This window comes from Podarcis muralis, chromosome 2 (assembly GCF_964188315.1).
Source record: "Podarcis muralis chromosome 2, rPodMur119.hap1.1, whole genome shotgun sequence".
Classification (NCBI taxonomy): domain Eukaryota; kingdom Metazoa; phylum Chordata; class Lepidosauria; order Squamata; family Lacertidae; genus Podarcis; species Podarcis muralis.
The window spans coordinates 56,259,307-56,283,055 of record NC_135656.1 but is presented as its reverse complement, the minus strand read 5'-3'; the positions used below and the strand labels follow the sequence as shown (position 1 = coordinate 56,283,055).

General features: G+C 43.4%; 1 protein-coding gene across 5 annotated transcripts in view; it reads right to left on the bottom strand.

Annotated features, from left to right (window-relative positions):
* FNIP1 (folliculin interacting protein 1) overlaps positions 1-23,749 on the bottom strand; it is an 87,556-nt gene that overhangs the window by 54,445 nt on the left and 9,362 nt on the right. Inside the window, exon 1 of one of the 5 annotated variants that reach the window (XM_028718022.2) lies at positions 1,939-2,653. The exons of the other annotated variants lie outside the window; for them this stretch is intronic. Coding sequence (XP_028573855.2) covers positions 1,939-1,949 — 11 coding nt within the window. The 5' untranslated portion in view covers positions 1,950-2,653. Of the gene's footprint in view, positions 1-1,938; positions 2,654-23,749 lie in introns of those variants that run through there. 5 annotated transcript variants of the gene reach the window in all.

The following is a 23,749-nucleotide window of genomic DNA, read 5'->3' as shown; positions in this document are numbered from 1 at the left end:
TAATCTTCCCCTGCAAGTTCCAATCTACTTCTGCATTGCTATTATCTTGTCAAATGTGGCTTTATGTTCCATGTTTGCCAAGATAACGCAAAGTTGTGGCGACTGTTATACAGTGTTAGAATCCAAAGCAGACTTGGAACAAAGTCAATTGGTGACATTTTATCCTCATCTGAAACTCTTACAGTCACAGTGCCTGCTGGTTAAGACCTCTCCCACTTTATTGTCATTACTCTGTAACAATCACCTAGGAAGGAAACATTAGCCAGCACAATAATTTCTATATGGAGTCTCACGATGTCTGGGAAGCCTCCCAAATTTAGCCAGACCCGACTGCTTTTCAACAATCTTCTCTCGCCTCCCAGGGAGGAGGATGTGACTCTCTCCAGCACCACAAAGACTCCCAACCTGAGATAGCTGTCGCAGGGGGCATGTGTCCCCTTTCTCCTGAGATGGAACTAGGCCTGGATCAAAGTTGCAAAGCCAGTGGCTAAATTCAGCACCCATAGAAAGGTCTGGTTAATTGTGGGGGAAATACTGAGTTAGGGGAAGAGAATGAAAATCAGTGGCAAAACTATAACCTGGTTGCTAGGAATCCTGCTTCACTTCTTGAAGACTTTTTTTAAAGGCTAGAAATGAATTGGTCTTATTCCAAAGTTCAGATTGGCTTGTAAAATGCTTGATATTTTTATGTAGGGCAGAGGTGATGATGGGGAAGGACATAACTCCTGTCTCTGCCCGGATACAGGCCACTCTTGCATTTCACATGTATAAATCTAAAGTTACGAATGTGGTACCATCTTTTCCAACTAATGTTTAATATTACACAAGCTTATTACACTTGTGCCTTTTAGGGTGCATGTGTAAAATCTGATCTGTTGGACTTGCCCATTAGCTTAGCAACAATTTGTAAAGACAGATGCACAAGTTATGGTCAAAGAAGCCTGGACTATGCATATACTATTTCACTGCCACATGGAAAGAAATAATGCATTCTGCAATAAGAATAGCAATAAAACCCAGATCTTATTTGCTGCCTCTAGACACTCCTCTACCTCAACTTCTGGCTGTTCTCTACATGGCTGATTGCAAATGAAACTAACTTCAGTTTATTTTCATTTATATCTCCCACCTGTTAGTCCCTATTTTATTTTTGATAATTTGATTCAAAGTCAGATCTCTATTCAGGTTTTTTGCATCCCTACTAAGGGACCTATCCAAGTCTCCCCCCCCCCCCCTTTGCTCTGAGGTTAAATTTTCAATAGTCAGGTCTTCCTCTTCCCTGTTTTTCAAAGCAATATAACAGCTCTTGATAGGTATAATTAAATCATATATTGATGCTCTGATGATTCTACTGCTTTAATATTAAATGTAAAAACTTGTGGGGGGCATTATCCAGCCAAAGTTAAGTACTTTTTAAGTTTCATTAATTTCAAATGGGAAAGTGAACCATGTGCTTCAATGACTCGTAGTCAAATTAATAGGATTTAAACAGGTTTAACTTGAACAGGTCTTAGAAATTCAGATGGTGAGGTGTGTGTGTTGCGGAGCTGTTTTTTAAAAAGATACCATCAAAAAAGCACCCGTCCCAATTTCTATGAGCTTTACGCAGATAAACTTTCACCAGTTGATTATTTTAGGAAATAATCCTTATTACGGAGGAAGTCCCACCTAAACAAGATTAATCCACCAGGGTTACAACCACCAGTGTTCCAGGCACCATTTCATAATCTTTCACTACAACACAAAATGCCTTAGGAAAAACAACAGAAGATTATATACATTCATTTTAAAATAGTGGTGTAGTACAGAGCTATCCCCCCCTCCAAGAACATAATTATTTCTACAGTATAAAATAGGACAACTTCAAATATATACACATATTTATTTAGCAAGTCTGCCACTGAAAAGAATGCCCAGATCATAGTATTTATTTCATACCTGGGAAGCATCTTTCTCCCTTAAGCAAGCTCCACTTTTCGGAATCTCTATAAACTCCTGTTAGGAGGACCAGCTGCCAACCCAGGTTAATAATAGAAATGAACCACATTCATCCAGAACCACAAGACTGTCAGGTGACAGACCGAGAGGACTGAATTTAACTGAAACAAAAGATGTTCCATGCTGTAGCACGAAAAGGAGAGGCGGCGGGGGACAGACGGACACGAGGACGAGGAGGGCAGCCTTAATCTTAAAAGGCAGGATTACAAAAAGAGAGAAGGGAAAAACCCTTGAAGAAAAGAAACAGGTCCCCGAAGCAGAATCCGCGCGTTTGCCCAAGGATCCACATATGAACGCTGCCTTATAGTTTCATAACCGGGACCCCGCCTTTCCATTCTGTTGATCAGTCCAGAATTTTACTACAGCAAACACTGCCTGTTTTTTCCAGCTCCTTTGTTTCCTCGGGGGTATTACTGCAGAGGACAGAAGATCAATCTAATTCATCAGCGAGCTAAGTGCCCCCTTGGCAGCCAATGCAGACTGTACATGCCAGTTTAATCTATCCTCCTCCTTTGGCGAAACCGATATGGGTTGAGCCTCATGACCAGGGTCTCCTGCCAGCTGCGGCTGCAATTCCGCACCTCCGTGGTCCATGCTTGTCAGAAATTCGGACTGATCGAAGGGAGAAAGACAACAAAGCAGCGACCTCCCTCCTTTCCCCTCCTCTCATTTTCTACATTCCTTGGAGCTGCAGGATGCCTGCCTTCAACCCTCGCTGACAAGCTCAGCCAGATGAGTGGAAAAGCAAGCCCTAATAGCCATCATGTGACCCGGAGCTGTCAGTATATGCCACCTGGGTCTGCAATGAGCTTGCCAGCCAATCCCGGCTCTGCCTTAGATACATGCATGCAGATTTCACCATGAAAATAAGGCCATTAACCCATGTGGGGCTCTTGTTTGGGTGTCTGATTTATTATTTAGCACGAGTGGGGAAACTCTGCTTCTGATCATGCCTTCTTCTTCAAAGCTCTGGCACAGACCAGTGCAGCATGCCAGAAAATTTCAGTTTAAAGATTTATTATTTCTCTCTCCCATGAAATCTTCACCCTCCGGCCCTCCCCAGACTGGATCTTCTATAGGAACAAAGGAGGCACTGTTTGCTCTCTAACGGCTCATTAATATTACAAGTGAAACCCCAGAAACTGCCACACACACACACACACACACACACACACACAATTGGATAGCAATGTACAGCTATAGACCCATTTAGAAATTGTGCCCAGCTTCCTTGCTGTAAACAAGGTTTCATAACTGCTCTTGGGGCAAAACACAAAGATAGAGGGAGGGCTGCTCTAGGAATGAAAAGCAAATCATTTAGGCTTTGACTTAAAATCTTGGATGGAAGGAAAAGCGCAAGCCATGGGGTCCTGTGTGCTTGGCAGTACAATCCAACACACGCCTGTCTACAAAGAAGTAAGTCCAATTGAGTTCAATGGGGTTCACTGCCAATTAAGTAGGTGCCTATGGGATGGCAGCCCCAAAGGTGGCATAGCCTATCTTTCCCTCTTTCACATTTCCTTAACTATGTATAATTTCAAGACACAACATGAAAAGGATAACGTGAGTAAAAGTAGTAATTCAGGATTGCTGGTTTTTTTAAGCTTGAAACGAGAGATTGTCAACAAATCTTTATCTTTTAAAGAAAAATATAATTACATTGTCAGAAGAAAAATCAGTCATATGCTTTAATATAAATTGCCTCCTTAAAACACCCCAAAAATATGTGTAAACATCTAATGGGGGTAATTAAAGACATAATTAATCTGACATCTGTTTTCAGAAATATATTTATCCAATAGGGTTAAAATACAATAAATCAGAGAAAGAAATTTTAAAAAATGTTAAATGGCCATTTCCCCCTCAAAAAGGTATTCTGTAAAATGTCAATATTTTCTGAGAGAAGCCCTCCTTAACTTTTTAAACATTATGGGACGGAATTTCCCAGGAGTCTAACACATTTTTAATTCACTTCACCAGTAGTTTTCCATCTGAGAACTCAGTGTGTATTTGCATTATGCCATTGATGGAGTCCTGAAGTCTTAAGATTCCACTTCAAGGGATTTCCTAACTCCTTTCGTGAATTCCACTGAAGAACATCAAGTGCCTGCAGAGAAGCCACATGGCCCAGGCTCCAAAGAACCATGCCATTAGTTTCTCACGCAGAACTGGGTTTTGGGCATATCAAATAGCTCTCCCCACCATGCCATATGCCAAAGCACTATACGTTGCTTCATAGTTTTTATACTTTACCCTTCCTCCAAACTGGAGCGCAGGCAAGCACGCCGCCTTGCTCCCGCGATTGAGGGGGTTGGGGCAGCGTGACGTAAGCACACTGTGCGCACACACCGTGGGACAAGCTGACATCAAGCACGCATGCTACAGGGCGGGCTAACATGTTGTGCACACACTCTGCAGCTTGTGCACGTGACATAAGCATGCCCCACAGTGTGTGTGCACAGCTGCCACAGAAGTTTGGGGAAACCCGGCCCGCTCCTTAAAATTTTTGGGGAAGCCCTTGGCTCCCTGTTTCCCCCACCCCCTGATGGCGCCTATGAGCACAGGGCAGATTACAACACAACATACAATATAGGTTGCGTTCCAGCAACCTTCTTTGGTTTCACCAATTTTTCCTTCCTTGATAATTTCCAAGTGTTATGTGATCTTTCACACAACGTAAAAACCACTTCTGGAAAACTAGTGGAAGTTTAGTGCTCATTTCCATGTTATTTGCTTACACACACACACACACACACACACACACATTCTTCAACTCTGTTATCCAGGAAAATGGCGGGAGATTTGCTGTGTAATTTCAAACGACCAAAATTGGGGCGGTATACCAGCATACAGTCCTTTCCTGCCATTTAAAATTTAGCAAAATATGGCAGTATATTGACCACAAAGCCACAACACAACAGGTAATACAATGCAAAAGAAACAACAGAATCTGGGATAGAAGTGCTAGCACTATAACCTGGAAAACAAACACAATAATTTCCACATCTGAATGCAACCATAAACAACCATAAAGAACGAAACAGAATGAAATTATGCCTCCATTATTATTATTATTACTATTTTAAAAGCAACACTGAGCCTAATCTCCAGACAGCATCAACACAATCAGGTTTTTTAAAAAGAGACCTGGACAAATACAATTTTGCCTGTCGTGTAAATCTAGGCCACATTCCCACCATACATTTAAAGCACCATGAACTGTAGAATTGGAAGGGACCACGAGGGCCATCTAACTCGTTCCTCTGCAATGCAGGAATCTTTTGCCCAACATAGGGCTTGAGCCCACGACCCTGAAATTAAGTCTCATGATCTATGGACTGTGCTATCAATGATACCACTTTGAACAGTTATGGCTTCCCCAAAGGACTTCTGAGAGCTTTAGTTTGTAAAGGATGCTCAGAGATGTTAGGAGCCCCAGTTCCCCTCACAGAACTACAGCTCCCAGAGTTCTCTGGCCTGACTCAGCAAAGCTCATTCTTAACAGGCACAATGCTGCCAAAGGTTAGAAATGTTTAATTCCCAATGAAATCAGCGGCACACAGAAGTGTTTAACTTTGGCTGCATTCTGTTAGGAAGGGAAAACAAGCACAGCCTATATTCAGCGACACCCTAATTGCTAAAACGAAACCCATGTTATCTGCGAGCATGTATCTTGCCCTCAAAAGATTAATGATGTCAAAAGCGACCTTTTCTCCAGGGAGCAATGTAATGGTGAGACGTTACTGAGCCCAGTGCATTATGTAAATATTTATTTACAGGAGTAAGTTTCCATATTACCTCACTTTGACACGCATAGACATAAAAGAGCTTTTTTTAAAAATCCAACACGCAACTGCTGTCTAGTAAGTGACCAGGAAACTATGTGAATGGATTTCTGCTAAAGCCTTAGGGAATGGAGAACAACCTCAAAAAAATGTAAACAGAGTAACCGACAGCAGAGAAGATGCAAAGGACATACAATTGTCCCAGAGAGTCTCCCAAATACCTAAAATAAGCTATGTGTTCTACCTGAACTTGACAGTTCAATGGGCTTGCCCTATTCTGCAATCCCCAAAAGTTCAAACAGAAGAAATGGGAACGGCTGACCTGAGTTATTTTCCTATCTCACAACTTATCATTGGTGGATGCTAGAAAAGATACAGCTTTCTTTAAAGGTGTGTCGCTTAATGCTGCATCTGTAAGTCAAAGATAGCTAATCTAAAAATAAACTAGCCAAGAAAGAATCTGATATAAAGTTAAGCCACACTGGAGCGCCAGTGTTTGTTTTGTATCCAGTTCCCAATTGCAATCTATTATAAATAGACACCAAACAAGCCTACATAATACCAACTGGTACTGCAAGACAACAGAGCATTTTCCCCCCAGTCGAACAGTTATTTTATTGTGCACCCCCCAGCTATTCAGGGAGCTGAATAATCTTTCCCCAGAGCTATTAAAATGAAAGTGTGAATAGTACAGTGTTGTGTGCCTTTAACGGAAAGATTTTTGGGAAGGAAAAATACTAGTGCAAAATTCCTCTTGGGTCATTCTTGCTGAGGTTGCTATCTGTGCATCTCACAATGACGGGGAAGAGGGACGCCTTGCCTGTCTCAAGATCAGATCCTGATATGTCTTGTTACATTTTAAAAAGAGTGCGCTCATTTTTCTTTGCAAGTTGGTTTTGTGTACAATTCAGGTGACTCTGTTTTAACTCATTGCTTGCCCTTCTGTTTTCATTTCCTAACCCGTTTTACCAGGTAAGTCACGCTGCCGGTAAAAATAAAATAAATAAATATTTTGTTGAGAAACAAGGGCAAAAGTAGACCAAATGAAGATGCAGACATAGGTCCTTATAGTAAAGGCCACTGATATGGCTCACCTGGCCCGCATTTGCACAAAATACTATTCTTGTTTTCGTAAGCAACAATTTGCATAAATGAGTTCGTGGGGCTAACAACGATGCCACCTCTTGATCAGAACAGAGGCTTATTTAACCCAGGGTTGGCACTGAGTGGACCTGTCTTTTATTACTAGAATCCCCAAATCTATCAACTCCAGCCAGGTGCAAAAGACATGCAGTACAACTAGATTTTTTTAAAAAACAAAAACAAACCATGAGTATGCCTTTGAGTATGTTGTGAACCTAAGAATTTGTTTTCAGCAGCAGAACTGAATTGGGCAAACATCTGATAGTGGCTTTCCATCCATCCTGCTCCAAGGAAAAAGATTTCATCTACAGTGGTATCTCTACTTACAGACGTGATCTGTTCCGGGGTACCACTTGTGCCCTGAAAAGTCTGTAAGTATAGTGCCGCTTCTGTGTGTGTGCGTGATAGATTGCTCCTGCGCATGCGTGAAGATAGCTCCTGCGGGAAAGGGGGGGAATCCGGAGGCTTCCCTTTTGTTTTATTAACTCGTCTGCTGAGATCATTGTAAGGATCTGCTTCTTTGTGGACAAGCATCTGCGCTTGTGCATTTCCCTGGAATTGAGGGTGCATATGGAATGAACATGAAACCGACACGCGAGTGTGAAAATGTGCCCATGTTTGTGCCTGAAGAAATGCATGAGAAACATACAATACTGGAGAAACAGGACCTTCTTGGTGGTGGTGCCCCAGTTCTGGAAATCTGCCAACATGTTACAGTGATTTCTTTTATGAAGCAGCTTAAAAACACACTTCTTCATTTTTAGGTAGTGGTATAGTGGAGAGGGAAATGCTGGTGAATGTAACTTTGGGACCTTTTTTTTACAGAGCAGGAACAACAAAGCCATCCACTGGAAAACCAGGGTAACTTGACAGTCCTGAATGCCTTTAAGTAATAACAAGGCTTTCACATTTTTCTGTGATAGATTAGCATGGGGGGAAGTCAGAATATGTGGGAAATAATCAGAGGCTAGATTCTTCTTCCCTTTTATTTGAAGGTGTTCCTATTTTAGGCTAGCAGCTTAAATAGTAAGACTTATTTGCAATATATCTAATTCATAGCTAAAGGCTAGGTGTGTTGTGGTTCGAGGACCCGGCCCCCTCAATGTGAAATGAATACGCAAGGACACGTGATATAAGGTTCATGGGCAAGAAAAGGCCACAACTTTATTGATTACAGCAGTGAAAAGGTATTGGCTTAGGCATTGGATGTCTAAAACAAGGGGGGTTTATTCACCAGTAGGTGGAGCCTGTTGATGCTAATCCAACTATAGGCTCTCCCCTGATGTCACCGAGGGTCGTGCCATGGCCTCCCGCCAAGGAGGCATCGGACAGAGTACACGACCGCCAGATTCCTTTAACGGAATACCCAAAAATTGAAGGCATAGGCGATGGCCACACCTAGCCCTTCGACACACCACAACACATTATTCCAATGCCTAACCTACCCACCAATACCACAAAAGTTGTGACGATTGCTACGAGGTAGGTGAAAAAACCAAAAAGCCTAATGCCAAATGGAAAAATTCCTACCAGGCCCCCTGGACAACCAGGGCGACCTAAGGTCCATAGCAAGGCCGATGAACTAAGACCCTGAGCTCAAAGGGAGTGGAGGGTGGGTGACTCGCGACGAGATGACGGAGCAGAATGAGGCCGGGGAGGAGCTGGCGCCGCAGCAAAAGGCTGCTGTAAACGCCCCCTCGGAGGCACCTGGTTGGGTGCCTGCCGAGGGGCGTGGGCGCTAGCCAGGTGAGAGGAGGAGGCAGGGGGCTAATGCCCCCTGCTAGGGGCGGAGCTCGGGCTCCCGCCCACAACTACTCCCCTCTCTTCCAGGGAGGAGAGTCTTTCTCGGAATGGCAGCAATAGCCTCCAGGCAGCACTGACGCTGCCACTTGCCAAAAGGAAGAGGGCAGAGGCTGTGGGTGAAGGATTAAGCTGGTGTAGCGGCAATGGTGTAGCGGCATTGGCAATGAGCCAATGTGGTGCACCCTCTGTTGTACCTGCGTGGCCCCTGCTGACCTGCACCTCCCCCTGCTAAGCAGTAGTGATACCCCTAGAAGGTGGTTATTGCTGCAGCAGCTCCCCCCAGGTAAATCACTTCTGTGCATTTCACAGGTTGAATCTATGCAGTTAGAAGTAAACATCACTGATTTCAACAGGGCGGGAGTCTTACAGGAAACTATGCTTAGGATGGCTGTCATGCTGATCCTAATAAGTTGGGTATTGTGTATTACAATGGGTTGCAGAGTGTATGTGTATGGAGAGGAATCAATATTGCTGACTACATTTTTGGACTCTTCTTGGGGGCACATCTGTAAGCTCCTGCCCTACAGAATTTACCACCCCACCACTGCAATAGGACTGGGAAAGTCGCATAGCTGATAGTTCCCTGTGGGTGCCACTCTGTGGTCACACAGAGGGCTTTCTCCTTCATCCTCAGAGTGTGAACTCTTCCTTAAAGCACTGTGAATTAACAGTTTTGCTTCAGTGTAAAAGCATCACAAAAGACGTACACCCATGGAGCCCAAACCATGCAGCAGAGGTGGTCAGAACTGGAAAACGAACCTGTTTGTAGAGGGATAATTTTACACACCCTGAAGCACAAGATTTGATCACTAATCAAATCTTATAGAGAAAATTGCCTTTCCTCCGAAAGTGATCTGGCTTAATGGAAGCCTGTGAGCTCTCCTTGGCTGTAATCTCTACCCCTATAATTGATTAAAGGGACTGCACTTGTGACTGGGTGATAATTGAGAAGCAAATCAATCTCCAGACAAGTATTTGTCAGTCAGATTTGGAAAGAGACGGTTACAGAGTGTTGGTAAGTTGACACTATTAGAAGCACAGAATATGATACCAGCTCTTACATTTCAACCAGCACCACCAAACAAGAACAATATTGATGTTATTACTGCTACTACTACTACTACTATTAACAACAATAATTCTCAACTAAAACTTGCCATTTTAAAAAGGACTGTGGACATCAGTTGCCTACTCTGTTAAGTTGCTTGGATGTAAGTTGCCTGGAGACATTTTAGGTAAGAAGTGTCATAAGTCTAAATAACACCCCCCACATGTTTACCAAGCTGCAAAGGCATGAGGAAAGAGCAGCTGGAAAACAAGCCAAGCTTTGGATATGCAAGTGATGGTTTGTCTGATCGTCTGTGGGCCAACTTATGGTTAGCTAAACAGACCATCTCCATAGCTTAGCTTTATGGCCAGGTCATTCATCTCTCAAAAAGCATCAACTTCAGCTTTACTGTTAAAGTCATGGTTTCTCCCTTAAGTTCAAAGTATTGTTCAATACAAATTGGAAAGAAACACCATCTTAACGTCTTTCCTCATCAAGTTTGGCACAAGACAGATTATAAACGTGCAATCAAGTCTATGCTGTGCTCTTCAATTTTAAAAGCAACAATTAATGGAAGGTGGGATTTGAGTATATGCTGAAGATATATACAGCATAGTTCACGGGTAGGCAACCTAAGGCCCGGGGGCCGGATCCAGCCCAATTGCCTTCTAAATCCAGCCTGCAGACGGTCTGGGAATCAGTGTGTTTTTACATGAGTGGAATGTGTCCTTTTATTTAAAATGCATCTCTGGGTTATTTGTGGGGCACAGTAATTCATTCATATATGTTTTTCCAAAATATAGTCCAGCCCCCCACAAGGTCTGAGGGACAGTGGACCGGCCCCCTGCTAAAAAAGTTTGCTGACCCCTGGTATTGAAAGTATCCAACTAATAAAAGTGTACTGGTATCCTACTAAGGTTACTCAGACTTACTTTTAAGTAAACACACCCCACATTCTCTTCATAACCAGAAGCAGACACAAGTCAAGGACTAAGGTGGGCATGTCAATCTTGAGCCATGTTAACTGGATGTGTTTCATTAAAATGTCCTTTTGGTCTTAAGGTACATATATGATGATGTAGCATAATCATATTTTCCCTCATCAGTTCACAACTTTTCCTTCTACAGTGGTACCTCTGGATGTGAATGGGATCCGTTCCGGAGCCCTGTTCGCATCCTGAAGTGAACGCAACCCGGGGTCGCAATTCGCCACTTCCACACATGATGTCATTTTGAGCGTCTGCGCATATGGCGAAACCCAGAAGTAATGCAACCCGAAAAGGCTTAACCTGAAGCAACTTCAGCCCGAGGTATGACTGTATACATGTACAGCTCTCACTTTCCTTAGGCATAAGGTAAAGGTAAAGGTACCCCTTGCCCGTACAGGCCAGTCGTGTCCGACTCTAGGGTTGTGCGCCCATCTCACTTAAGAGGCCGGGGGCCAGCGCTGTCCAGAGACACTTCCGGGTCACATGGCCAGTGTGACAAAGCTGCATCTGGCGAGCCAGCGCAGCTCACGGAAACGCCGTTTACCTTCCCGCCAGTAAGCGGTCCCTATTTATCTACTTGCACCCGGGGGTGCTTTCGAACTGCTAGGTTGGCAGGCGCTGGGACCGAGCAACGGGAGCGCACCCCGCCGCGGGGATTCGAACCGCCGACCTTAGGCATTAGTATTCCTTAGGCATACATTTATGCAAATAAACATAACAAGCTGATTTGAATACTCCACTCTTGGTCCATCAATTTTAACAATTGCAAACAATCAATGGGACTGGACAGCCCTTCCTTGCCCCTCATCTTGGCTCCTTCCTCCTGCTGTTTGCTGTTACATCTGAGATGGAGAACTGTGGTTTAATGTCTGTTTACTAACCAAGATCTTAAACTACAGTTGAACTTAGTTTAAGATCTTGGTTGCTAAAACTGGCATCCACCTAAAATTCCCTGTTTCAGGTGCAATGAAACCAGATGTTTAATTCAATCTGGATGTAAGCACCAAAGGAGTGAGAAGGCAAGTGAAAGGGAGGGGTGAAAAGGCAGCATGTGGTCCCATAGCTTGAAATGGTTGCTAAACTACGGCCTAGTAAGCCAGGATCCGAGCACCCAAGTGTATGAACCAAGTGCTCTCCTATACAGTTGGCAGTTGTTCCCATGATTAAACGGCCAGTTCTTTTTCCAGATGCTGTGGTCATGGTTTTTTTTTAACAATTGCCTCCCAAATTGTTTATTTTTGTGTGTGGTCAAAGAAAATACATGGTGAAAACCAGGCCGCAATTCACTGACTGAGGACTGAGATGAAAGTTATTAAAAGCCTCCACTGAAAAAGCTGGTGTTTTTCTTCTACAGTGGTACCTCAGGTTACAAACTTAATTCATTTCAGAAGTTTGTTCTTAACCCAAAGCATTCTTAACCCGAGGCGTCCGTTCCTTACATAGGCTTCCCGTGGCCCCGGAAGCGGATACGTACGTTGCAAAGTTCGCAACCCGGAGACCTGCTTTCAGGTTTGCGGAGATCGTAACCTGAAGCATTCATAAGTAGGATGGTTCGTAACCCGAGGTACCACTGTAGACTATTTGAACACTAACAGTCACAAATTAAGTTTTTCAAGTCCTGCAGAATGGCCTTCAGGGCTGGGTGGAAAGCAAAAACAAAGCAGCAATCCAGCCCCTGTGTACCACAACTGTCAGAAATGCATAAAACATGCATTATATCAAGTCAGCCCACTGCTCCATTAGATCAGTGGCTCTCTAGGGCAGAGATGGGGAACCAGATGTTGTTGGACTCCCAATTCCCTTCAGGCCCAGACAAGATGGCAATAATCAGGGATGGTGGCAGCTAGTGTCCAGAAGCATTTGGAGGGTTACAGTTTCCTCACTTCTGCTCTAGAGTTTCAGATAAGTCTTTTCCAACCCTAGCTGCAGTTGACATGAATTGAAGCTGGAACCTTTGGCATGCAACTTTTGTGCTCTGCTGTTAAGCTAGAGCCTTCCAGACTCTTTTAAACCACACTGGAGACAAGGCATAAGTTCCCACAAGCCCACACTTAAGAGATCCAATGCAAGGAGAAACTCTGCCGTTTGTTTCTGCTTTCATTGCCATGGTTACTGCCAGAAGGCACATAAAAACTTAAGTGTGGTACCTGTAACCATCTGGAGGAGATGCCTGACTCCTCAGACCACATGGCTAAACCCAGCCTGCCCATCTCATCAGACTGTGAAACAGCTGCAAAAGTACAGCAACCCTGGGTTTAATTATACAGTTAGAGGCTGGAGCCAACCACCCATCTCCACTCACGTGGTTACAGATGTCACATAGTAATATTTGAAGCGACTTCAAATCTCTCACAGTATTGCACATTGCGGAGAAAGGCAGGCAAATGGAATTCTGAATGGAATGCAAAACCCACCACCAATTCTCTGCTAGAGGTCTTCAATATACATTACCTCCACAGTATTTCTTTCCCAGCTGATGGCACTCGCAGAACAACAGCCAAGGAAAGAGATTCTATAGGAGACCGAGGGAAATATGGGGCATGATGACCACTGGTTCATTGAGCTAGTGGCTGCAGGCATATTGCATACAATATGTAACTGGACCCAACCGTTATGCATCCATAGGCACACCAGAGCTGGAGTGAGCATGAAAATAGTTGCATTGTCATGTGTCTGACCTGTGCATGCATGTGTTTCTCTTACTTTAAGAGCCCATACTTCCAGACACTGTCCTGGTGCAACCTCCTATGAACCAATGAGGATTTGCTCCAAGAACTTGAAGGCTCTTGTTTGCAGCAGGAGATGCTTGGGGGCAACTCATTTGGCTAAGGGGAGAAATAATCAAGGGCAAGCTTCTCCACCTGCTTTGCCCCAACCCTGCCTGGGAGGAGGATCTGCTACTTTAGTATTTGCTCTTGCTCTCTCAACATTTTTGTGAGGAATGTTCTTTGCCTTTTTGGCAGCGACACAAATGTATTTGGTTTTAATACTTATGAAATGCTAAGACTTTGTTTTGAATTGTTATCACTTGTCTTGTTTGCCTTTCCATGTTTATTCTTTGTAGGTCCTCTTGGAGGTGGTTTACAATTTTTTTTTTTTTTTAAAAAGCAGCATGGTTTTTGAAATGACCCTAGTTCTGCTGGAACTGGTGAACCATGTTTACTTTTCTGGAATCAGTTCTCATAGGTACTAGACAGGGCAGCAAAATGGTACGGGGGGAAAGGTTCTTGGGAGTCATTTACAAGTCCCTGAAACTATATACAAGGATGCTCAATTATGTGGACTTTTCTGGCCTTGCTAGATTGACCTTAGTTTTCCTCTGCACTGATAAAGTTAATCAGTGGATTTGGGGCAGAGGTGGTGACTGAAGAGAGGGAGGAATTAAAAAGACAGCATTTGGTTGCCACCCAAGCTTTGAGGCACAAGGATGAAGCAAGTTGCAAGCAGGGTGCTTCCAAGGTTTACAACATGCAGCCTATGAGTCCTGGTTGACTCTGTCCCTCATGTGACTGCCTCATTAGGTGTTGATTCATTCAGTCATGAGACACAAATGAGACTTGAGCAAACAAGGATGCAAGGTCTAACCTCAAAGGAATGGCAATGCCTGTTCTGCCAGTTTATTGTATGAGGGAATACAGAAGAGGGAAATTCGGTGAACGGATTGCAACTTCAGTTGTTGTTTCAAACAAATCCCTGAAACAGCCATATCCTCTTGCCTGGAAAAACTCCTTCTCCTTTTATTCTTGATTCGCCATTTATTAATTGATTTGCTTGAACTGTGCAGTCGGGCTTCAGGCTCTTTGGCTGTAGTCCTACACACACTTTCTTGGGAGTATGCCCCACTGAACACCAGGAGACATACTTCTCTGCTAAAATATGCACAGGGCCGCACTATTTCTTTACTATGCCCTTCACTTCCCTAAAGGCTCAAAACGTTTTATACTATTTGACTAGCAAAAGATGCCGGGTTTTGCTAATTATAGGGAAAATAAGAGGTAACTTCACAAGCCTCCTTGACCTCAACACAACAAATGTCCCTCAGTTTTGTTGGAACTCCAAGCAGCCTTTTGCTCCCAGTTATGGAGCAAAACAAATTGCAAAGGATGTGTGAAAGATAAAAGAAGAGGACCCGCTGCAGTTTAGGAATGTGCTGGCCTCTCCTCCCACTAAACTTCTCAGGACTTAAGAGAAGCATTTCCATTTGGCTGGAGTATTTGCCCAGCATTTGAACATTCTGACTGGGTCATTTGTAGTTATTCTGATTGCGCGATTAGGAAGCTCTGGATGCAGGACTTAGGAATGTTTTAGCACAGAAGTTTAGACACACAACAGTTCCTCCGGTAATAGTCCTGTCAGAGCGAACCTAGATGTTAGTAAAAAACCAGAACGGCCATCAGCATCTAATCCCTTCCCCTGTAACAAATGGTAACAAAAATGGGTGCTGTGACAGTATCGCGGCATGTACCTCTCTGCACCCATGATGCAAAAAGAGGGAAAGGGGGCTACATGATGTCCCTAGTGGCCAATGACAGCCAAGAAGCAGGTTGACAGACTTTTCAGGTCATGGAACTAGTCTCTCCAGCTATTCTCAACCTTGGGTCCCTATATGTTGTTGAACTACAACTCCCATCATTCCCAGCCAGCATCGCCAGTGGTCAGGGATGGTGGGAGTTGTAGAACATCTGGGGACTCAAGGTTGAGAAAGGCTGAACTGGACATTCCTGAGCTGAGCTGTAACGACATCATTGCCAGGGAGCCCAGCTCCCACAGTAGCTTAGCTGGGGAAAATTCAGCTCTCTGGTTGTCCGCTGCTGGTCTATATAAAAGATATAATAGCACAAATTGCCATCAAGCATGACAATACAGTCAGGAAGTAGAATGCCACAAGACTTCTGCACTTACCAAATGTACAAACGAGCAAAATGTTTTTGTTTCAAACCAAAAACCAAAACAAAACAAAAACTCCCATGGGACGTGTAGTACAGACAGGGTGATGTGGACACCCTACTGGTGTAAATGTCAGTAACTGATCTCGCAAGCAACAAACAAAACACAAGTTATCGTCTAGACTTACCCTTATCTGGTAGATGTGCAGGTGGGAAAATAAATTTAAATAACTAACTTCCCTGGACTCCAGTAACTTAATGCCATATGCGACACTAAGGTAGCAATGCTATATACACTTTCAACTCAACTACTGAATAGCTTAAACTTCCACTATTAACCACTCAGCTTCCCCAGAAGAGGAAACTTTGACTCTTTTCCAATTTAAGATATCGTGAGTGACCTGAAACTATTTTGGGTAAGATTAATATAGCACAGACACAGAAAGAAAGTACTTAGTTTAGTGTTATGCAACCTTAAGGACATCAGAACAAGCCAAGAACAAGTGACATCATACGGAGGAGCACATAGCCAAGAACAAAGTCAAAACATTCAATCCTACAAAATCCCAACAATCTAGAACCAGCAGACCATTTATATTTTTTTTCTTATAACGCTATGATTATCCATCATGATGTTGACTTGAGAAGTAGGACATACGCTTAGGGGCATTTTCGTCATTTCCTGAGTTCTGGTTTAAAGAACCCTTAAAAAAAACAAGGTCACACTGGTAGCAAAGGCTATTTAGTTATCCACTTGAAGATTAAGCCTCTTGAAAGCCCCGAATTAGAAAATTCAAAAGCACCAAGCCTGTGTTGGTGTGTGGTTTGGACCCACACAGATCCTGAAATATGCTATTCCCCCCAGAGTTACTTGGGAAGAAGGACTGACTGTTAACCACTCTGATAATTGTAGCTCTAAGATGGGAATAGTGGTCTCTTAACAATCCTAACAATTATCAGCACCTTTAACAGACCTCAGGGCCCAGAATTCCTGGGGGGGGGGGGTTCACATGGTTTAAATGTATAATGCAGATGCAACTGATATATCAAAATCATCAAATTTCACCCACATCTCATGCATGTCAATGTTTACAAAAATATGCTTTAGCAAATAACCAGTTTCAACCTAGTTTTATTATTTTGGGTGACATTCACCAAGGCACTTTAAGAATTGCACTTCCCTCTACATAACAATTACCATTTGCAGAATAAAAAACTGTTTCCATACGTAAAATGCAACCACACCACACCCATTTTTGTGACCACAGCAGGAGGCTGCTCAAAGCAATGTCATCTCAGGCCAACATGCTATTATTGACTTCACGAGACACTCATGGCTAGGGCAACTCCTAGCAGTCTTTTCTTCCTCCCTCTCCTGAGCACCAGGGCAGGCAATTTTGAGAGCTGCTGGCATCAGTTCTCAGGAAATGTGATGAGGTTCACATGAAAAAGCGACTCACTGTATTCCTAGGGAAAGCGGCAGGATATTTAGCTTTCCTGTCACCACAGCTTAGAAACACCAGCAGAGCAGGGTTTTCCTGGCCATTTGAGGGCAGACAGGAAACCCCAAGAAAGCTGCTGGCATTGCTATGCTGTGGAAAGCAAAACAAAGTTACGACAAGGAGCTGTTCATATGGTAGTGTTAATGGGGGCAAGGCAAGACAGCACAGAGGCAGGAACAGTTTGAAGGTCAGTGGTAGAGCATGTAAAAGATCCCAGATTCAATCCCTTGCATCTCCAGGGATGGCTGAGAGTGACTCCTGTCTGAAACTCTGGAATGTGATCGCCAGTCAGTGTCATCAATACTGAGGCCTGACAGGCCGGTGGATCTGACTTGGCATAGGGGCAGCTTCCTATGACCGTCACGCCTCTCGCAAAACTCTGGATGTTTTCTTTCCCTTCTTTCAAAAGGATTTGGATGACATAATTACTCCATGCCCCCTTGTTATTGGGCCAAAGCAGCGCGTCATTTAAATAGCATTTCACAATGAAGACGCTAGTACTGTAAGTCACAGCGTGTGGGAGCCAAACACAACACAGAGAAGAGAAAGGGCCAAGACAGGTTTCCCAAACATGGGCTACATGAGAAAACACGGGCAAAAAAGGGGATCTTCTGAATACTATGCAGACAGCAGTGAGGGGATGGAGTTAAAGTGCTGGTCTCCACCATCCCTCATCACGTCAGCAATTATAGCTTCTGAATGGGGTTAATGATTGCATAAATACCAGAATGTATTCTACAGCTGCTATCAATTCTTGTTCCAGTAGTAAGCCCATTTGATTTAAATGGGAAGTGTGCAAAGGTATGTTACACTCTATATATGCATTCTTATTGAAGTCCCATTCAAATCCCTTAAATATATGTCTTAAAACTCTAATGTCACACAGCTGCTTGCAGGACATCTGGGTTTCCACCACGTGCACAAGCCTTCCCTTTTCAACTAGTGCTGTCTCTGCCAACTTTGTACAATAAAAAAGTCTACTCAAACACATGAAAAACAAAATCATGATCATTAGATCAAGGTACTTTTTAAATTGACCTTTCTCTCAATAATGTACATGAGCCTATTGTAATTCATTGTGAGCCTGTGTCACGTATCCCAGCCTCAACAATCACAACTATTCATGACCAAAAGATCTGTTTGAAAATACAAGCATTCAGGTAAGCCAAAACACATACTGGCCAATAAATCTTTTATGTTCCACTTCCCTGATGCATGCAGCCCATTTTCAACCAAAAAAAAAACCTCCCTGAGGCATAAGAATTACAACACAATGGTTTAAAAATGAAGGCTTCGGAAGATGACTGTTGGGCCATTGTCTAGAAAGAAGACTTTAAGAAAGTCCACTTCATCACGGGACACAGCGGGGATTGGGGTGGGGCGGGAGGCAGCCAAATGGAACCCCAGCATAAGTGGGCAATGTGCCACAATGTTAAGCTTCTGTTGGAACTTCCTCGTTCTGTTCATTAATCACCTAAAACAGGTGGCAGCTCAATGGGATTTGGCTTCCCTTCCTTGTCCGCTATATATCAAATGTATGCAATGGCAGATTGAGCAAAATGAAAGGTATGGGTGTTTGTGGTAGCATTAAAAGGAAGGTTAATAGTTGAACGTGTCATCTAGATACATGGAGGCATCATTAAAAGCCTACACTGCTGACAGAAGCGCAATTACTTGCTGGCCCATTCCAGAAAAGAAATGATCTTAAAGCAGAAGCAGGCTACATACAATCCAGAAGGACTACCATACATGGCTGTTAAGCTGAATTTGTATGGTCTATATTTGTATGGTCTGTTGTCATCTATAGACTACCAACGCCGTATCCTTCATGCAACTAAAAATACACAACTAAAAATGGCAGTATCTCTTCTAAAAGAATACAAACTGAAGGTAAGTACAGTGGTACCTCGGGTTACATACGCTTCAGGTTACATACTCCGCTAACCCGGAAATATTACCTCGGGTTAAGAACTTTGCTTCAGGATGAGAACAGAAAACGTGCTCTGGTGGCGCAGCAGCAGCAGGAGGCCCCATTAGCTAAAGTGGTGCTTCGGGTTAAGAACAGTTTCAGGTTAAGAACGGACCTCCGGAACGAATTAAGTATGTAACCAGAGGTTCCACTATAAGTAGAAACTCAGATACATTGGTCAAGTTCAGCTGTATCAGAAAATAACGTATAAGGAGCCTCAGGCTCTCACTCTCTCTGCTAATCTTTCACATCCACAAGGAGGATGCCAGAAGCTTCTGCTTTCCATTTTAAGCTACACATTGTTCCCTGTGACACTGGAACTTAGGAACTGTGATTTGAAAACTGTGGTTAGTTTGAACAAGCCAGAATCAAATTCTGCTTTCAGAATTTCCATGATCACCGTTTACTCAAACCTCAGTTCCCCAAGTTCGGCTGTCACAGGGGACTGCAGTTAGTTCAAAATCAGAAAGAGAAGCCCACCACAGTCTGCTCTCATAGCAGGAAACCATGGTTTCCTATTACATCTGAACCAGGCCTTAGTTTTTCAATTGCTAGATTTTTAAAGGGCTGAAATTTTATATTAAATCATTTAGAGAAAGAGGAACACAGATTACATATTCTCTCTCTCTCTATATATATATAAACAGAAGCCTCCTTGGCTTCAGGAAAGGGAGGAGGCAGGCCTGCTCTGTAAACAGCTTACTAGGCAGCACCATATCCTGATTCAAGACATGTTACAGCAGAACCACAGAAAGCTGCATGAAAACTGATAAGGAAACCATAGCATAAAAATGAAAAGATGCCAACCCCCCAGGGTTCACTGCATTTTTCCAATGGACAATTTGTCTGCCCTGGAATGCCCACTTACTGAATTTTGAATTAGTCTGTTTTCTTTGTTAGGAATCAGAGCTGAAGAAATAACAGCTTCATTTGAGAAATGGATCTCTTGTGAGCCAAGACTACTTACCGATGATGCTTAGGAAATGCATTATCATCAGTATTTAACAATAAAATGTCACAGACAACAGCATTTGAATTTATGGTAAGGTCTGCACACACCACAGGGTTCCCCCCTTCCACCATGCCCCCTAAATTTGCTTTGGAGGGCTGAAGAAAACCCCAGAACAGGTTTAGGGGGCACACAGGGTGAGGATAGGGAGGAAAATCTCATTGATCATGTGCAGACCTTGTTCCGTGTATGCATACCCCACTTAGTATTATGCTGTATTCCACCCAATGAATTTGAGATGGGTGGCTTAAGATAGTCACTACCTGCAGGTAAAATTATTTGGAGCTTGAAAGTACATATAGGTAAAGGGACCCCTGACCAATAGGTCCAGTCGTGGCCAACTCTGGGGTTGCAGCGCTCTTCTCGCTTTATTGGCCGAGGGAGCCGGCGTACAGCTTCTGGGTCATGTGGCCAGCATGACTAAGCCACTTCTGGTGAACCAGAGCAGTGCACGGAAATGCTGTTTGCCTTCCTGCCACAGTGGTACCTATTTATCTACTTGCACTTTGACGTGCTTCTAACTGCTATGTTGGCAGGAGCAGGGACCGAGCAACGGGAGCTTACCCCATCATGGTGATTCGTACCACCGACCTTCTGAACGGCAAGTCCTAGGCTCTGTGGTTTAACCCACAGCGCCCCCCGTGTCCCCTGAAAGTACATATATCCTTATGTAAAATGATCCCTTCCATGCAATAGTATTAATTCCTCTATTAATTCGTGTATTTTGACAGTTTATGTTCTGTATAGCCCCAGCATGTTGCTGTCATTAAATGACGGTCAGGGCAAACCCTGTCATGCAGCAGATGAGGGGAGGATAAATAAAGGGGAAGGAATGATGTACCACATGTGGTGGGGTTGTGACAAAATTTTTAAGAATGGAATACTGTCTATGACAAATTTTAAAAAATGTTCAGACAAACATTTGAGAAGAAATCTGAAGCCTTTCTTCTGGGCATTATGACAATTGATATTTCAAATGATAAAAAGGGGTGTTCCTATATGCTACAACAGCAGCAAGAATGTTAAAGGCTAGAAATTGGAAGTGGGATAGGACACCAACAAAAGAAGAATGGCAAACTAAATTGTATGAGTATTCGGAATTAACAAAAATGACAGGCGCAATTAGGAACCAACCAAACCCAAAATTTAAAAAGGAGTGGGAATGTGCAAAAGATTATATGGGAAAACACTGTTCTCAAATTAAAAAATAGAGCGATAAGATATATTGTGTAAGAGAAAGGTAATAAGGAAATACAACACAGCTGGAAAAGAGAAGGAAGAAATAAGAAGCTGAAATTGAGGTGGTGGGAAGTCACTTGTGAAGAAATATTGTTATTGTTTGGTTTATATATGTACAATATATGTTAAAGAATGAATGGAATATGTATACAAATAATAATTTAAAAACTCAATAAAAAACATTAATAAATAAATAAATACAGAAATTACTGGTAGTTGAAGTAGTAAAGCAAAATTCGTAATCATGATATAAAGTATACTAATCACAATTAATGAAATAATCTTGTACAATAATGATTTTTCATTTTCATTTGTTTTTGCTACAAGGTCCAAAGACATAACCATTAAAATATATGGAATATCTGCTGAGAACTATACAAAGATGTAGATCAGGATAAGAACGCCCAGGAACTACTACAAAAGCCAGATATCAAACTGGCTTTTGGATTTGTGCCTGCTGAAAAGCAGCCTTCCATAACTAACAGCAAACCATTTGTGAAACTCAGGAGAGCTTTCCAAAGAGCCATGTTGTGGGGGTCAGATTAGAACCCTACTCTTAAAGGATGGGAAGGGGAGAGAATCATGCTGGACGTGTACAGTCATCTTGGATGGAAGCATAACAGCTCTTTAGATCTGAGCTTAGTCTGAAAGCTAGGGATGGGGGGGGGGGGAATCTCATGCCAACAAATCCACACTTCCCAAACCAATACACAAACTGAAAATTAGGTCTCCTTCAAATGCATACTTCTTTGCAATGCAGTTCTCCTTGCAAAGAATACATACAAATTGGACCCCTGACCATTAGGTCCAGTCGTGGCCAACTCTGGGGTTGCGGCACTCATCTCGCTTTATTGGCCGAGGGAGCCGGCGTGCAGCTTCCGGGTCATGTGGCCAGTATGACTAAGCCGCTTCTGGCGAACCAGAGCAGCGCACGGAAATGCCGTTTACCTTCCCGCTGGAGTGGTATCTATTTATCTACTTGCACTTTGACGTGCTTTCGAACTGCTAGGTCGCGGAGATTCGAACCGCCGACCTTCTGATTGGCAAGTCCTAGGCTCTGTGGTTTAACCCACAGCGCCACCTGAGCCCCATGCCAGGCATAATTGCACAAACGCAATATGTATATTAGGAGAAATGATACCAAAATGTGTATGAATTTTCCTGGGGTCCTTTTTTTAAAAAAACAAAACAAAACGTGAGCACATGCAGTAGTGGTGTGAAATGAATTTATGATTGTAAAGATGACACACTGAATGAAACTTAAATGGACTGATTCATCTATCCCCACTGAGAGCTAAGCTATGGAAATGCAGGGTATTTTATAGGGTCTGATAAAATAAAAGTCATGCAATAACTGGTCACTAAACAGAAGAACTAGGGACGCGGGTGGCGCTGTGGGTAAAAGCCTCAGCGCCTAGGGCTTGCCGATCGAAAGGTCGGCGGTTCGAATCCCCGCGGTGGGGTGCGCTCCCATTGTTTGGTCCCAGTGCCTGCCAACCTAGCAGTTCGAAAGCATCCCCGGGTGCAAGTAGATAAATAGGGACCGCTTACTAGCGGGAAGGTAAACGGCGTTTCCGTGTGCGGCTCTGGCTCGCCAGAACAGCGATGTCACGCTGGCCACGTGACCCGGAAGTGTCTCCGGATAGCGCTGGCCCCCGGCCTCTTGAGTGAGATGGGCGCACAACCCTAGAGTCTGTCAAGACTGGCCCGTACGGGCAGGGGTACCTTTACCTTTACCTTAAACAGAAGAACTAGTCTTGCTTTTTGAAAACCAGGGATCTGCTTTGCAAAGGGGAAGCCCCTTCTGAATGGAATCTTTTGTGTCAGTGGAAACGGAATAGTTGTGCTCCATACATATGCCCATGCAAATTGAGGACATAGTCCAGTCAATATTCAGAACTGGTCCACTATTCATACTGGCAGCACTGTAGGGTAATGCAATAAGTCCAAAACTACGTAGGAAGAGTCCAGCAGGGGACTCCTGTTCAGGCTAGCAGTAATCCAATTTCCTGAAGGTTGGTGTTTCCAGAGGAAGGAGTCAACGTGGACTTCTCATGTGTGGTCCAGAGCTCCTCATGCTACCTCATCAGTGCAGGAAGGAGTGGTGCTGGTACTGCTCTCATAACAATGAGTCAGTGTGCATACTGACCATCAATCACACTGCTCTCAGTGGGAGAGGTGTAAATTAAAAGAGTAACAGGACATAAAACAGCAAAACTGTGGCTGGACTGATCTCTTTTTAGCATTTCCAGAGAAATCAATATTTAATCAATAAACGGATTCAGTATCAAGGTAAGTGAATTCATTTCAAAGGCTGGTTTGGAAGATAAAGAGTGCTCACAGCTCAGAAACACACTTGAGATACACATCTCAACAAC